Source organism: Phaethon lepturus, unplaced genomic scaffold (assembly GCF_000687285.1).
Source record: "Phaethon lepturus isolate BGI_N335 unplaced genomic scaffold, ASM68728v1 scaffold10578, whole genome shotgun sequence".
In the NCBI taxonomy this organism is placed as follows: domain Eukaryota; kingdom Metazoa; phylum Chordata; class Aves; order Phaethontiformes; family Phaethontidae; genus Phaethon; species Phaethon lepturus.
This window is the reverse complement of record NW_010555517.1, coordinates 18004-31881: the sequence shown is the minus strand read 5'-3', so window position 1 is coordinate 31881 and position 13878 is coordinate 18004. Positions and strand designations below refer to the sequence as shown.

Sequence of the window (13878 nt, the reverse complement as noted above, 5' to 3'; positions counted from 1 at the left end):
ATATTCTTTATTTTTATATATATTAATATAAGAATATATAGAATATAATATATATTCTATTCAGTAATTTTTCTGTGCCAGTTATTTCTACAACTCCACCAAACCTTAGAAACACTTGTATGTGTTTGGATTTTCAATTATCCCATGCTTGTTTTCACACTTGAATAGTTAAAGGGAGAGTTGTTCATCAATAATGCAGACAGAAGGAAAAAAACAGATTTCTTTGAAATATTGCCATTACTAAGAAGCAGGAATTTAGCTTGTCTTGATAAAGAAAATATCAGGAAGATATGGTTTGGAAAAAAATCAATTCTTTGCTCCTGCTGTGTTAGCAAGTTGTAATCCTTGGCGTTTTAGAAACGTGGTTTCCTACCATTATTGGTTTGGTAGGCTCAGGGCTCCTAATGTAAGGATACGTGGAAAGGCAGTTTTTAATGTGTAATGTTTTGTATTACTGTCAGGTTGTTCTCATCTACTACTTTGCCATTCTGTTAGTATAAGCCTGTAGAAGCTATTTCCAAACAAATATGGTGATAGTAAGCCTCATGTTGCACATGTGTATTTAAAAACATCCATCATGCTGCAAATGTCTTTGTTATGGACCAGATAAACTGCTTCATCTTACACGGAAGTGCTGTGAAATCTAACTTACTGTTGTCTGTAATAGCTCTTACGTATTACAATATATAATAACTATCATGGTTTTTTCCGCATACTGTCTTTTTCCTCCAGAGTGTGGAATTCGGTAATTCATAGGCTCTTCAGTTTATCTAATGAGCTAAATATGTTGCTGGGGCCTGTTTAGAGAAGGGGGAAAAAAGTTGCATTTTTCTTCTTCACTGTGCATCAACTAACAGCAAAGTTTCTAGGTGGTACCTTTATATGAATTCTACCTGTATTATGTATATGCAGCTACTAAAAACCATCAAGTATAGCTGTCATGAAAGTGCAAGTCTCTTGAGTAGTTTTTTATGCTCTATCAGTTCATGGCACAACTTGCTCACACTCTCCATGTCATCTCCTGTAATGAATCGAGAGAATAAAAACAAATACAAGAGACCTGTGAAGGTTACTCAGCCTCGGTTATCTTCCCATGCTTTCCACTGTCCTTTTTTGCCCTTTGCTTCTGAAACATGTAAATTTAAAAGTGTAATTCTGACCCTCTACACTATCTTATATTAGGTTTTCAAGATGTTAAGAACTTTGCACTTTTCTTCTCAGAGCAATTCTTCATTAATGTAGTAATTGTTTTTACCCATGTTAAAAATCTGTGAAATACATGTGAACTGTGATATGTGTTCTTTAAAACACAAAACACCACCGAGCAAATTAACACTTTGCTTCCATCAGTCAAGGTTTTAACTATAATTTTGTCCTTTTTTCTTTCATACTTCCCTTTCCTCTGTGCTGTACTTTTTTTTAAAAGTGGATTCTGTTTGCATGCGTGCTTATGAAAAGTAGTTGTGCTCAGAGATGAGATGTGTTTAGTAATGAAACAGTTTTGAATGAGAATAATTTATAAGGTTTGCTTCATGCAGAAATGTAAAATCTAGTATGCATGTGACTGCTGCACATTTACAGTAAACTGTAAATGCTAAAGGAGGACTTATATTTCAGTATATTTGGTGCAGCTGTCCCTTTCAAAATTAATCTTGTGCTTTGAAAAATGCTTTTTGCAAAGAAGTAATTTTTATTTTCCTTACTACGTGTTGAGACTGGAGGAGAAATCTGTGCCTCAAATATTTATCGACATCACAAGTTAACTGCTGAACAGGCAAACGTTTCCAGTGTAGCTTTGCAACTGTTTGGCTTGTGACAGAAGCTTTCTTGCTTTTCCTCTTGTCCCTGAACCCCACAGTGTCCTTGTTCTATAATACTTGTTTTGCTTACAATGAAGTTGGATCTAAATCTTGGTTTCAGATTTTGGAGTTGCTTTAGTATCACACTCATAACACAACTCTAAGAAAGCTTTGTCCAACCATAATTCTTGTTTCTTTTGGCTCTCTAATACATGACCGCACAAACATGTCTCTTTAAGGGTAAATCATTTCACAATCTCAACACCTTTTTCAATTGCATTAGGATTCTTTAATCCTATTACACATCAACAAGTTGGGAAAGGGCGTTACTTTTTTTTTACATTTTTCTCTAAATACAGTTTTAAAAAATACTAACATTAATGTATGCTTTCCAGCTCAGTTGCGAAGATTACAAGAAGATATTGAGAATCTTCGGGAGGAAAAAGAGAATGAAATTTCAAGCACTCGAAATGAACTAGTCAGTGCTCAAAATGAGATTCTGTCACTTCAACAAGTAGCAGAAAAGGCAGCATCAGAACGAGATACGGATATTTCCGCACTGCAAGATGAGCTGCAAACAGTGCGAGTGGAACTTGAACGGTGGCGGAAAGATGCCTCAGATTATGAAAAAGAAATTGTCAGTCTGCAAGCCAGTTTTCAGCTCAGGTGTCAGCAGTGTGAGGACCAGCAGAAGGAAGAGGCTACTCGCTTAAAAGGTACTTGTTTAAAAGGTTTTTTTAAAAGCAGTGCTAACAGTAGCATCCTTCTCAATCTGATGAATGGCAGTTACTCAAGTCACTATTTGTCTGCCTCTTTGTAGTCATTTACTACATCTATATATATACACATATGTGTGTATTATATGTGTATGTATCAAGGCTTGTAGTTTTACAAAGCCATTTTGTATACTTCATTAAATAGTAATTGTCAATTATGTCTAAATTAGCTTAGGTATCCTTTGATATCAAAAGTAGACCAAGTATCATTCCACTTAAAGATGGAAAACTTGTACTGTTTGATGGATTGATACTGCCACAGATTTCCAAAAGGGCTTGTGTAACTTCTGTGTAATTTAAGCCTGTAAATGGGTAGCTTCTGACCTTTTAATTTTTCTAGCAAATCTTCACTCGAGACAAATAACTGTATTTTATGGCTTAATAAAACTGTTGATACTATCTCGTTTTTAACATAAAAATGTTAAAATAAATTTAAAATTAAAGCTTTATTCTGGATGCATGATGTAGACATATACAAATATGTTGTGCTGAGCCAGAACAGGGCTTCTTTTAGACTCATTAATTTGTGTTTCACAACCTGTAATGCACCCACATCTCATGAGGACTGGTTGAGAGCCACTACTCCAAGCCTATAGCTTCAGGTCTTGGGAGAATCTGCTAATAGAGTTCAAAAGCTCATGTTGAAACTTGTGTACATGCCACAGAGAAACTGGCATTTGTAAAATATGCTTTAAATTCTGAATCAGTTAATCTTTGAAGTTGTCAGAGAATCCTTTTTCCCATTCAAACTCCAGTCTCTGTCATTGTATGACTAAGAAGTGTGTTACATTGATTTTCACCTATTTTACCAGGGACTGGTTTATTTCAAAGGTCTCATTTTTACCCTTTAGTTGTTGCTTTAAACATTCTGTTCCTTGTAGCAGAGGCATGGTATCTAGTGATTCTAGTTGTTTAGTGTTTTCAAGTCTGGGAAATTATTTTCTTCAAATATACTTTTCTGTCACCGTTTCTAAAATACTAGAGTAGACCCATAAACAGACTGCTTCCTAGTCCTGTGTGCCTTAGAAAAAGCTCACAAAAAAAGCACTAGCTTGTTTAATGGCTCACAAACCTCATAACAGTAGAAGATACTAGAATGTTTTATAGATGCTTGTGAGAGAATTCATGTGACATGATTATTATCAAGTATATTTGAGATTTACGACTGATATCAGCTTTTCCTCCATTTATTAGTTGGTGATACTTGAAGCAGTCATGAAAATAATTTTACTCAATTCAATTCAATTTAATTTATTGCAGGTGAACTTGAAAAGTTGAAGGCAGAGTGGAGTGCTCTGGAAGCTGAATGTGTTACACTAAGGAAGGAAAATACTTTGCTTGCATCTGAACTTCAGCGACAAGAGAAGGAGCTTACGAGGTAAGGGCACAATGGACTAGTCTGGTGTTTCAGTAAATGTATTGAAATTTTATTTATATCATAGTATTGGGAAGAACACATTTTCATGCCAAATTGTTATACCAAGCTATTTTTTTCTATTTTGCAAATGCTTCTGTATTACTTATCAGTCATGTTGCACCATCATAAGGTAACCTGACTTGTTTTGCTGCTTTTAATAAGGACTTGGAAGCAAGTATTGTAGAAGTATTTAGACTTAACAGTTATCCTACTACTTAAAAGATAGTAAGCCACATAGATTTCCTAACCTAACATTTTCTCAGCATTCAGGCTTGGAAAATGGTTCTCAGATAGGCTTCCATGAGACACAACACTGTCACATTATAAATAGTAATGATGGGCAGAAACAGTATTCTGTATCATGTTTTGGGTAACAGAAAAATACAAGTCTCTTTATCACAAGCTCCATAATATCTTTTGGGAGGGATTTTTAGAGTGCAGAGGTGTTTGTGTTTTACTGTATTTCTTTTGTGATTCGAACATGTGGCATCACTGAAGGCTATCTAAATCTTCTGCCTGGAAGTAACTTCCCCTGTTAACCCTTCATCTGCTGTTATTACATAGTTTTTCGGTTTCAGATACTGGAATTTAATTCACTACATAAATAGGGGACAGCGATGAGCAAATACAGGATTTTCATAATGGAGATATGCAAGATCTCTGTCTTATTTTTCTTTGTCTTGCACAGTCACCAATTAACACTACTTGGTTATTACACTAAAGTTTGTAATGGCTTAATTTAGAGCTTTCTATGACTGTTACACAATTGTACTAAACACTTGAAGAATACACTAGCTATTAGCTTGTGCAACTGGAGTAAGCAAAGAAGCATGTGAGCAAATAAAATGAAACACTTCTAAGAACCTTGAACAGTCTTGTCATTACATATTTGTTTCAAAATACTTTGGAGTATGTAATAAATACTTAGTGAATAATAAGTAAAATAAGAAACTACAAATTATGGGTGATAAATTATTTAAGTTATAGATTATAATTAATTATACGCATTAAGCTGTGCACACATATTTACAAGCAAGACTATGGCCAGCCTTTTGTGTCAGTACTTTGTATAGGGAGACAATGATGATCTGCACTTCTGCAATTGCTTTAAGCTGATATTTCTGTATTAAATAAAAATAATGTGTGAAGCTTTGGAGGATGAAAAATGCTTTAAAAAAATCTTGTTTGTTTAAATTTAAAACACATGGGGATCAATTGGATTTTGTTTTTCAGCTCTCAGAAACAGAGTTTAGCGCTAACCAGCGATATAAGTGTTCTTGAAATGTCTCGAAAGGAACTTGAAAATCAGATGGGATCTTTGAGAGAAGAACATCAACGGGATGCAGCTAGTCTAAAAAGCCAACTCAGTGAAGCTGAGAGTCAAGCAAAAGATGTTCAGAAAGAGGTAATACAAAACATTATTTCTGTTTTGAGAGAATATAATGCCTGATGACTTCTAAGCTAAAAGAAAAGGAAAAGTATAAGATTTCTAGTAACAAACACTTTTCACACTTCTATTGCAAGTGCTTTTATGGTAGCTAACAATAAGTAAACTGAGGGTTAAATCTAAAAAGGAAGATTTCAGATGAAATGACTTGTGTGTGTGTTTTGGGAACTTCCTAAAGTTTACTCTTGTGTATTACCTTAGTGAATTTACTTGTAAGCTGTTCAGAGAGGTAAACCCTTAATCAGAGTCTTTCTGAACATCGTGTTACAGAGTTTCATTAGCTGTTATGAGTCAAAATTAAATCTTTTTAGTCAGTATGATCTTCCTAGTTAGATTTAAACTCTTTCTATTTGACAATGGCACTACACATTCTTTACAAAGGACTCCTTTCATCTTACTGGATCACTAAGCTGCTGAAGATGATTGGCAGGTACATAAGGAAAAGCTGGCGTTTTAAGCATATATTTCATCTGCATAGCCTCTAAAGATTATGTCTAGAAGAAGAACATACATTTGAGTCTTTTGCCCAGTCACTGCTTTTAGTTTCCTTTGCAGTCCTGTCCTTTGCTTTGTCATTAATTCTTCCGTGTCACATTGCTTACCATTTTCATAATTTGAAAAACCCAGTCTTGTTAGTTTGTGTTTTTGTCATCAGATGTATTTGTAAAGATGCCTAATCTTGTAAACTTGTGTCAAATGCCAGTACTGAAAGTCATCAGTTCTGTCCTTACTAATCCCTGTCACGAGGACTACTAGAAAGCTTGCAATCTATAGAAATAAATTGAATGTGAATTTGAAAAAGTAGAAGCTGCCCATACTGCAGGAACATGAGACACATTCTCCCAGTGTCATTCGTACTTGACCCACACTGAGGACTATGGTATGATAGTAATAAGGCATAATATTTTTCAATGCCTTTCTTACTCTTCTGTTTGAGTTTTCTGCATGGGAAGAGGGTTCGGTTTACTTCATACAGAATGTTGATTTTTGCACCTATTTGGTGTAGGTATTTAAGGTACAGCCTAGATGTAAGACCAGCATTTAAATGTAAAGGACTCCTTGTTCCCCTGTTTCTTCTTTTGTCCTCGTAGTTTTAACAGTCCTTTCCAATATGATAATGAGTAATTGTTTGGTATAGAGATGGCCTGCATTTACTTCCTATTTCCTGGTTTTTAGTAATCCTAGCCCTTCAAAGTCAGGGACAACAATCTTCATTTACGAAAAAAGAAAATCTAAACCAAGACTTTTCTACCCTGCTTTTATGAAAAGAGAGTGTACTGGTCCAAGGCGAGTTACTCTAGGCATGTGACAGGAAATGAAGCTGTGCACTAAGCAAGTGTAAGCATGTGTTGGGTGTTCAGGGGTCCACAGACTGTTTTCTTTTTGTCTTTAGTTTGAAAGAACACAGACTGTGCTCTCAGAGCTGAAAGCAAAGTATGAGATGGCCGAACAAGAAAACCAGTCACTCACAGAAGAGCTCAAACAATGTAAAGAAAACCTGAAGCTGCTACAAGAAAAAGGAAACAACGTAAGTCTGTACAGAATATGTGGGGATGCTGGGTTACAACACTGGCAGTTCTGTTGATTGAGGGAATATGTAAGTGTCAAATACAATAGGATGGACTTAAAAAAAAAAAAAATGCAAAATTCCATTCTGGTACTACCTGTGCAAATTTGCAGGTCTTTACACTGTTACAATTACACACGCAAGTTAAATTTACATTTGTGGGACAGTTTTAAATAAGGCCTTAGATACCTGCTCTCTTGAAAACATCTGGATTAAATACTAGTGAACCAGAACTAAGTAAAACTTTTTAATTTGAGAATGATACATGGGTAAAAGCTGAGAAACCTGTATCCAAATGAATTAAGCAATCTTTTTCAAGATGCTATTATTTTATTAGTTTTTATTACAATGGATGTTCCCTCCTTACTCTTGCTTATGCTCCTTAACAGTGGTTATCCCTGATCAGCTCATGCTTTAAACAGTGCAGTTGAACTGTCCTTTCTATTCGCTAATTAAAATATTCTTTTCTGTTGCAATTAATTTGAAAGTTTGTATCATTAGCATTGAGTTTACAGCTAGGGACAACTCTTTTTATACTGAGACTTCTGAAATTCTCCGTTAAGGCTGTGGCAGACACATTACAAGGTGGTCATTACCTTATTTTAGACCCTTATTACCCTGGGATGGCGTCTATGATCAGTGCAGGTGAACAAGTCCTGTAGTGGACAGTAAAAAACAGGGAGATAATGCATATTCTGTGATAGCCTTTTAGAAAACTGTTTCCCTGGAAGTTTTAAAGATCCAGTCCTCTAAAATCAGATGGCTACTAGATGCCCAAAGTTTGTATGAATATTCTTGCCATAACCAGTTACTGAATGTAAACCGCTAACATAGCAGAGCTCTCAAAGATGTAAAGGATTCAAAGCCCTTCTCACTTTTTTCAGCCATATTTTCAGGAATATGATGTTATAATTCTTGTGGAACCTGCTTCCTGCTTAGAATTCTTCTGCAATGCTTAGATAATATTGAGTTACTAAAGTAGGTAGAAGTCAAAAACAAACCACCAAAAAAAAATCCCCATTTTAATAGAAAAGGTCACAGTGAGTAAATAATTCTGCATGTGAAATCTTTCTGGTCTGTTAAAAACATTAACCTCAGGATTAAAATGATCAGTGGAAAAAGGGGGATAGTAGATGGAAGAAATACTGTGAAGGGAATTGAAGCACCTGATGAAATTGGAAGAGCTTGCAAGGTAAGGGAAATTTTAGGAAGAATTTGATGTTTAAATGAAATCAGGAACCATAGCAGTTGCCAAAGTCTGCTTCCAGAGGAGGCATTAGTTATGACAGTTGAAACCTGGAGATCAGGGTATGATGAAGAGCATATAAGGACTTGCAGGACAAGCTTGCTGTTCAGGAAAGCAAGTTAGTCACAAGCAGTAACGTAAAACATATCTTGTGGTTTATTTGAAGCATCATGGATACGGGGCTGAGTTCCAAGGTCAAATTTTTCGAGTACCATTGTCCCCTTATGCTGGAATCATTATCTGCTACTTCATTTCCGAGGACAGTGTCCCACAGAAAGTGACTTCCCACTGCAGGGTTTGTTCCTTTTTGTGGCCCATCTGTATCTGAGTTTGCGTATCTTCATATTCTAATACAAGATGCACATTTTTGATGCAGCATCTAGTTAAATGCTCCTTGAAAATAAGGAGATTTGTTATATGCTGATAAGTTCATGAGGGGGAAAACTTAATCATTTTGAGGCAATTTCATTTAATGTGGTGGATATTTATTATCTGTTTCTTTGCTAGGATGCCACAGCCATGAATGTGTATAACTTAAAAACAACCAAACAACAAACAAACAAACAAAACCCTCCCCCCCAAGAAGACACACACAAAACCAAAACCACAAAACCCCAGAATAGAGAATTGTTCAGCCAACTAACAAGTGTTAGAAAAGACAACACTTCTGTACTCCACTTGGAATATCGTTTAAATATTAAGTTTTTATACTTAAATTTTACTTTAAAAAAACAAAAAAATGTTGTATTCTGAAATGCTTAGCAGTGTGGTGTACTACCTGTACTTGCATGCTTGTAGTCACTGATTATTTCCTGATGCGTTTTATAAGACAGATTTGTTTATGTGAATGGTTTGAGAACATTAGCTGCTCGGTTGACTTAAACTTCTGGCACTTTTTTGAACACTGCTGTGATTATTTCTACCAACATGCTTCCTGTGGGAAGGTGGCACTCTGATTTGTGGCACCAATGACACAAAAATAATCCTGCATGAAAATGACTTTAATAAGTACACATAGTTTGTCTATTAAATATTTGCCTTGATTAAAACAAATTTGAATTGAATGGCAGAGACTAGAATACCTTCTAAGGTTCCTGCGTTTCGAACCGTATTGGAGGTTCTATGATTAAGTGACTTCTACAAATTCATAACAGGATGAAATTTTATTTATGAATCACGATGTTTTATAAAGTCTTAAAGCATTTATTATTTATTTATTTATTTGACTGAATGAAATCAAGGCGGCTTCAGCACGAAAAAGTTCTTAAGAAAATACTTAGCATGGTTTGAATTTAACCTCTGTGTGTCTGTGTGTGTGCACGAATATATAGGCTAGGATACAGAGAAAAGACATGTCTTCCAAGGACAGCTTAAAAAGAAATTAGGTCCATTTTTGCTTTTAATTTATCACTTTAAGGATAGAGGCTGCCCATCCAGAATGTGCAGTAAAGTAGCTTACAGGCAACTGAAGGTAGCTGAGAAAATGCATAGATAGTTCTCGTGAGGCCGTAAGCTAAACGAACCCTGCAGTCTTGCTAGCTGGTAGTTTGGCCCAGCTGCAACATTTGATGGATTTTTTTCAGAATTGCATTTGGTCACGAGGCTGATGACCTGCCCTGCCAGAGATGCTGATCTTTGTGGTATCTCCGACAGAATTGTACTTCCCTGCTTTATAGTAACTTAGTGTTGATTGTACAGTCATGGTACAATCTCACAGAAGTATCTGAACTACTGGGTTTGCCTGTGGATATAGTTGTCATTGATTCACTAATGGCGGAAAAAGATTGTTTTTCTTGGAGGCTGGTGATGGAAAATGGGAAAGGCTAACTTGCAAGGAATGAAGAAGTAGCTGAAAAATTCAGTATCTGATGAGAGTCTGTCTGCTTTAAGAAATCCAGATGGGATTTCCTATCACTTAAGAGAAATGCAAACCGACTATACAAAAGATACAGGCAAATCAGCTTAAGATTTGTATTGTTTTTAAGGACTAAATTCCAAGTTGTGACAAGAGGTTTCTTGGAACATTTTCTGCTTACTTCCCTTTATTTTTAAACATCCCTGTTCATTTGAGTAGAGCGGTGTACTAACTTTGTATACCAGGTTAGGTAATGCTGTATTGTGTTAGATGTCTTTAATACGTTTCAATTAAAACTCACTGACTTATTTTCCCCTCTCTAAATCATCTTCACCCAATTGATTTATAGCACAATGTGATTTTTAATATCCCTTCCCTTCTTTAGCCTTCCATATTACAACCCGTCCCAGCCGTATTCATCGGCCTAATCCTGGCTTTCCTGTATTGGTGTTACGGCCCATTGTGGTAGCGAAAGGTACAAGCACTACTGTTCAGTCAATGTATGTTTGTCCCTCTCACCTGTGTGTGCCATTTCTGTATAAAATAGTGCATGGTGAAATGCTCACAGGTATTTATTTACCTGAAGCAAACCCTTCATTTACTATGCCGTTCTCTTGATACTGACGAGCTGAGCAATCAACTAATCATTTAACATCTGTGGGGGTCCTTTAATTCTAACAATGAATTTCCTTCTAACTGGTTCTGAATGTGCCTCTTCTAACTTGGTCTCAGTTTGTCTTTAGCACATGGGCTACCTTTTGCACAGTGCTGCGATGCTAGGGCCTGTAAGAAAACTTAATTGCTTAATTAACTATGAAAAATGAAGAGTTTGCCTCTAAATAATAAAAATCAACAATAGCTTTGGTTCCTATTTATGGACTGAGAAATTCCTCTCTGACTCTAAACACTTTAATTTTTCTCACTATTGCTATGAAGAAGATGAAAAAAAAGACAGGATGATAACTAGGTGGTTGGTTTGTATTCTGAACTCTCAGCTTGCATTTTCTCTAACGTCTCTCCGTGTGTCCTCTTAAAATGCTGTTGTTGTCATGAAATGTTGCGACAATCTGTTTGAAATGATGTTGTTAGGATCTGCTACAAACTAAGTTCATAGAACTGGATTTAAACATTCAAAAACTAAGTTAAAGATGTCAGTACTGCATAAACTTGTGTCTAGCGATTACTTGGAACGAGTGATGTTTTAAACATCGTAAGCCCTCACATGTTTAATAGCAGATTTCTCTGAGGTGCATACAGCAATGAAGCTGGAAATACAGAACTGCCAAAAGTTCTCCTGATGATCCTCAGTCACGAAGAGTTGTGGAGTTCCCTTTGCCAGAGAAACACAGTTTACAGTGATGCTCTTAAGTCAGGACTAGCCTGCAGTAGGGCTCATGGGTGACATTCTAGTGATGCCTATCAACAGGTACTCAGGACTTTCAGGAACCACGGGGTAAACTGATTAGTATGAATTAGAACAAATATGATATTGATTTTTTTTTTCTCTCCACACAGAGACAATGGCCTTGGATGCCTGTGATGGCAGCTTTGGTTGCTGTAACAGCCGTGGTGCTGTACCCAGGCCTAACCAGAGCTTCTCCATGAGAACTGTTGTTGAATCCATACACCGTCCTCCCTTTAGAAGCTGGCAACATTCATATACTGAGGGAAAACAGATTAATTCTCTTCCTTTTTACCTCTTAATACAGCACAGCTCTGCGTGAGAACAGCAGTAGGGTCATTTGCTTTAAAATGTATAAAATGTATCTGTCTATAAAGAGGGAATAAAATTGTGATTCATCATACTGTGAGCAATATTTTTGCTTACAATTTCATGCAAGTTTTAAATTAGTGTGTTGGGATTCTGAATACTATAATGGTGGCCTAAAGTAGGCTTCTTGGTACCAAATTATTTGTAATGGCCAGGGTTGTGGACACTTACTTTAGAATCTGATTGCCAGATTTAAAAGAAAAAAACATATTTGTGATTTGGACACCCAAGCCAAGTAACCTTGCAGATACTTGGAAAACAGATGCAGTGTGCTCAGTGCCTTTCAGTATGATTTTTTTTTTTCTTTTTTTTTTAAAACTACTATACCATTTTACTTGCTGTTAGTCACTGAGCTGTTGGGAGCAAGACTTAAGAAAACTTACCTTACCACGCCTTTTGAAGGAAGAATATTTTTCTTTGATAAGGATTGCTTTATTAATGATTTTTGGGAATAAAGACAGTTCATATCCAGCCTTAAAGAGACAGAGATATTGATGGTGAAGACCAGCCTAGAGTATTTAGCGTGCACGTGTGTGAGTGTAAGCATGTGTGTGTTCTTGAGTGAACTAAGGTATTTCTGGGAGCAAGTACTTGGTCATCTGATGGACGTAGTGCAGTGATTCAACTTACGTTAACTTTAGTTTGAATGTAATTTATTAAATTTCACATATTTAAAGAGATGCGTTCTTTAAAAGTATGAATACTTTCTCACATATCACATATATCAATTTATTTTTTCAGTCATTTGATACTTTCTGACTTGAGCTGGAGAAGCTCTTTAGATAAGCTTTTGTTGACGTAACTTTATTAAGAGAACTGCTACAGTACATCTGTGATTAGCTGAAAAAAAATCTAAGATACATAAAATACTACGGAGTTGGAATCATATACCTGATGAGGTATTGTCAGGTGAAGATGATTTTAATTTGGTAGTAAAATTTTGTGCATCCTCATCACATGGCTGTAAGTATGATGCAGTGGTCCCCATTACAAAGTTTATTTTCCTTATCTGAGTACTATAACTATTGCTCTTTGCTGACTTTTGGTGGGAATCACTGTGGTTAGTGCTGAATTAAATGTAGACTGTAGTTGTCTTGTTCAGCTCAACAGTTCTGTCAAAAAAGTTTATTAAAGACTTAAATAATATGCTAAAGAATGGTAAAGCAAAATGGCTCTGCTAAAGGAAACTTCAAAATAGGGGGGTAATCTGAGCAATTCAATTGGCTTTAAAGAATGTTATGGCAATCGACAGATAGTTTAAATACTTAAATAGAAATTTAGCATATAATTTACTTTGTGAGGTTTTAAGGGTCATTGTCCTTTAATTAAAGGTTCTATCTTAAATTACATGGGATTTGCTAATGGGAGGATTATTAGTTGGAAAAAATAGTCCACAAGTGACTTGTAGAAAATAAATATTGTCATTTAGTTCATTCATTTCATCCTCTTCAGTTGCAGGAAGCCACCCAACCACAGAACACTCGTATGCCAGTGGTACTTAGTACCTCTTGTATATAGGTTATTGCAAATATTGTTCTGAAATGCTTAACTTCAGAATTACATTTTTTAAAGTAAATAATTGTTTTAAATCTATTTTGTAAAGATATAAAAATACAATAGAATTTCTGGAGTACAGATTAAAACTATTTGCACTAACACACGTGATGTGCATGATTTAATAAAATAACTTTACTCTCCCTGTGCATGTTTGAGTTGAATGTCATTTGAAAACAAAAGATTCATGCTAAGTTTCTTTTGCGCTAGATACTGCCACAGTTACTAGGCACAGTGTCTGCAGCATGTCCAGTAATAGCAAAAGACTTTTTTTACCTTGTATTTCACATTTGCACTGGTTTAAGTTTTTGCCTAGCTGATCTCTCTCCTGTCTGTGGTTTTCAGAAAGCAAGGCGGGGAGGAGAGCGCCGTGGAAGGCTTGGGAGCACATTGCCACGGGGGAAAAAGAGTGTTCCCAGCTGAAGGGTGGATGGTGCCTGTGGCAG

At 35.9% G+C, this 13878-nt stretch overlaps 1 protein-coding gene across 1 annotated transcript; it reads left to right on the top strand.

Moving 5' to 3' along the window:
- Nucleotides 1-732: 732 nt before the first annotated feature.
- Nucleotides 733-11898, top strand: LOC104624737 (sarcolemmal membrane-associated protein-like; the record flags this gene model as incomplete). Its single annotated transcript, XM_010292181.1, has 7 exons — nucleotides 733-745; nucleotides 2195-2515; nucleotides 3836-3953; nucleotides 5226-5397; nucleotides 6833-6967; nucleotides 10493-10582; nucleotides 11623-11898. Coding segments are annotated over 6 exons (843 nt in total), but the record flags the coding sequence as incomplete, so codon positions are not given.
- Nucleotides 11899-13878: the final 1980 nt, after the last annotated feature.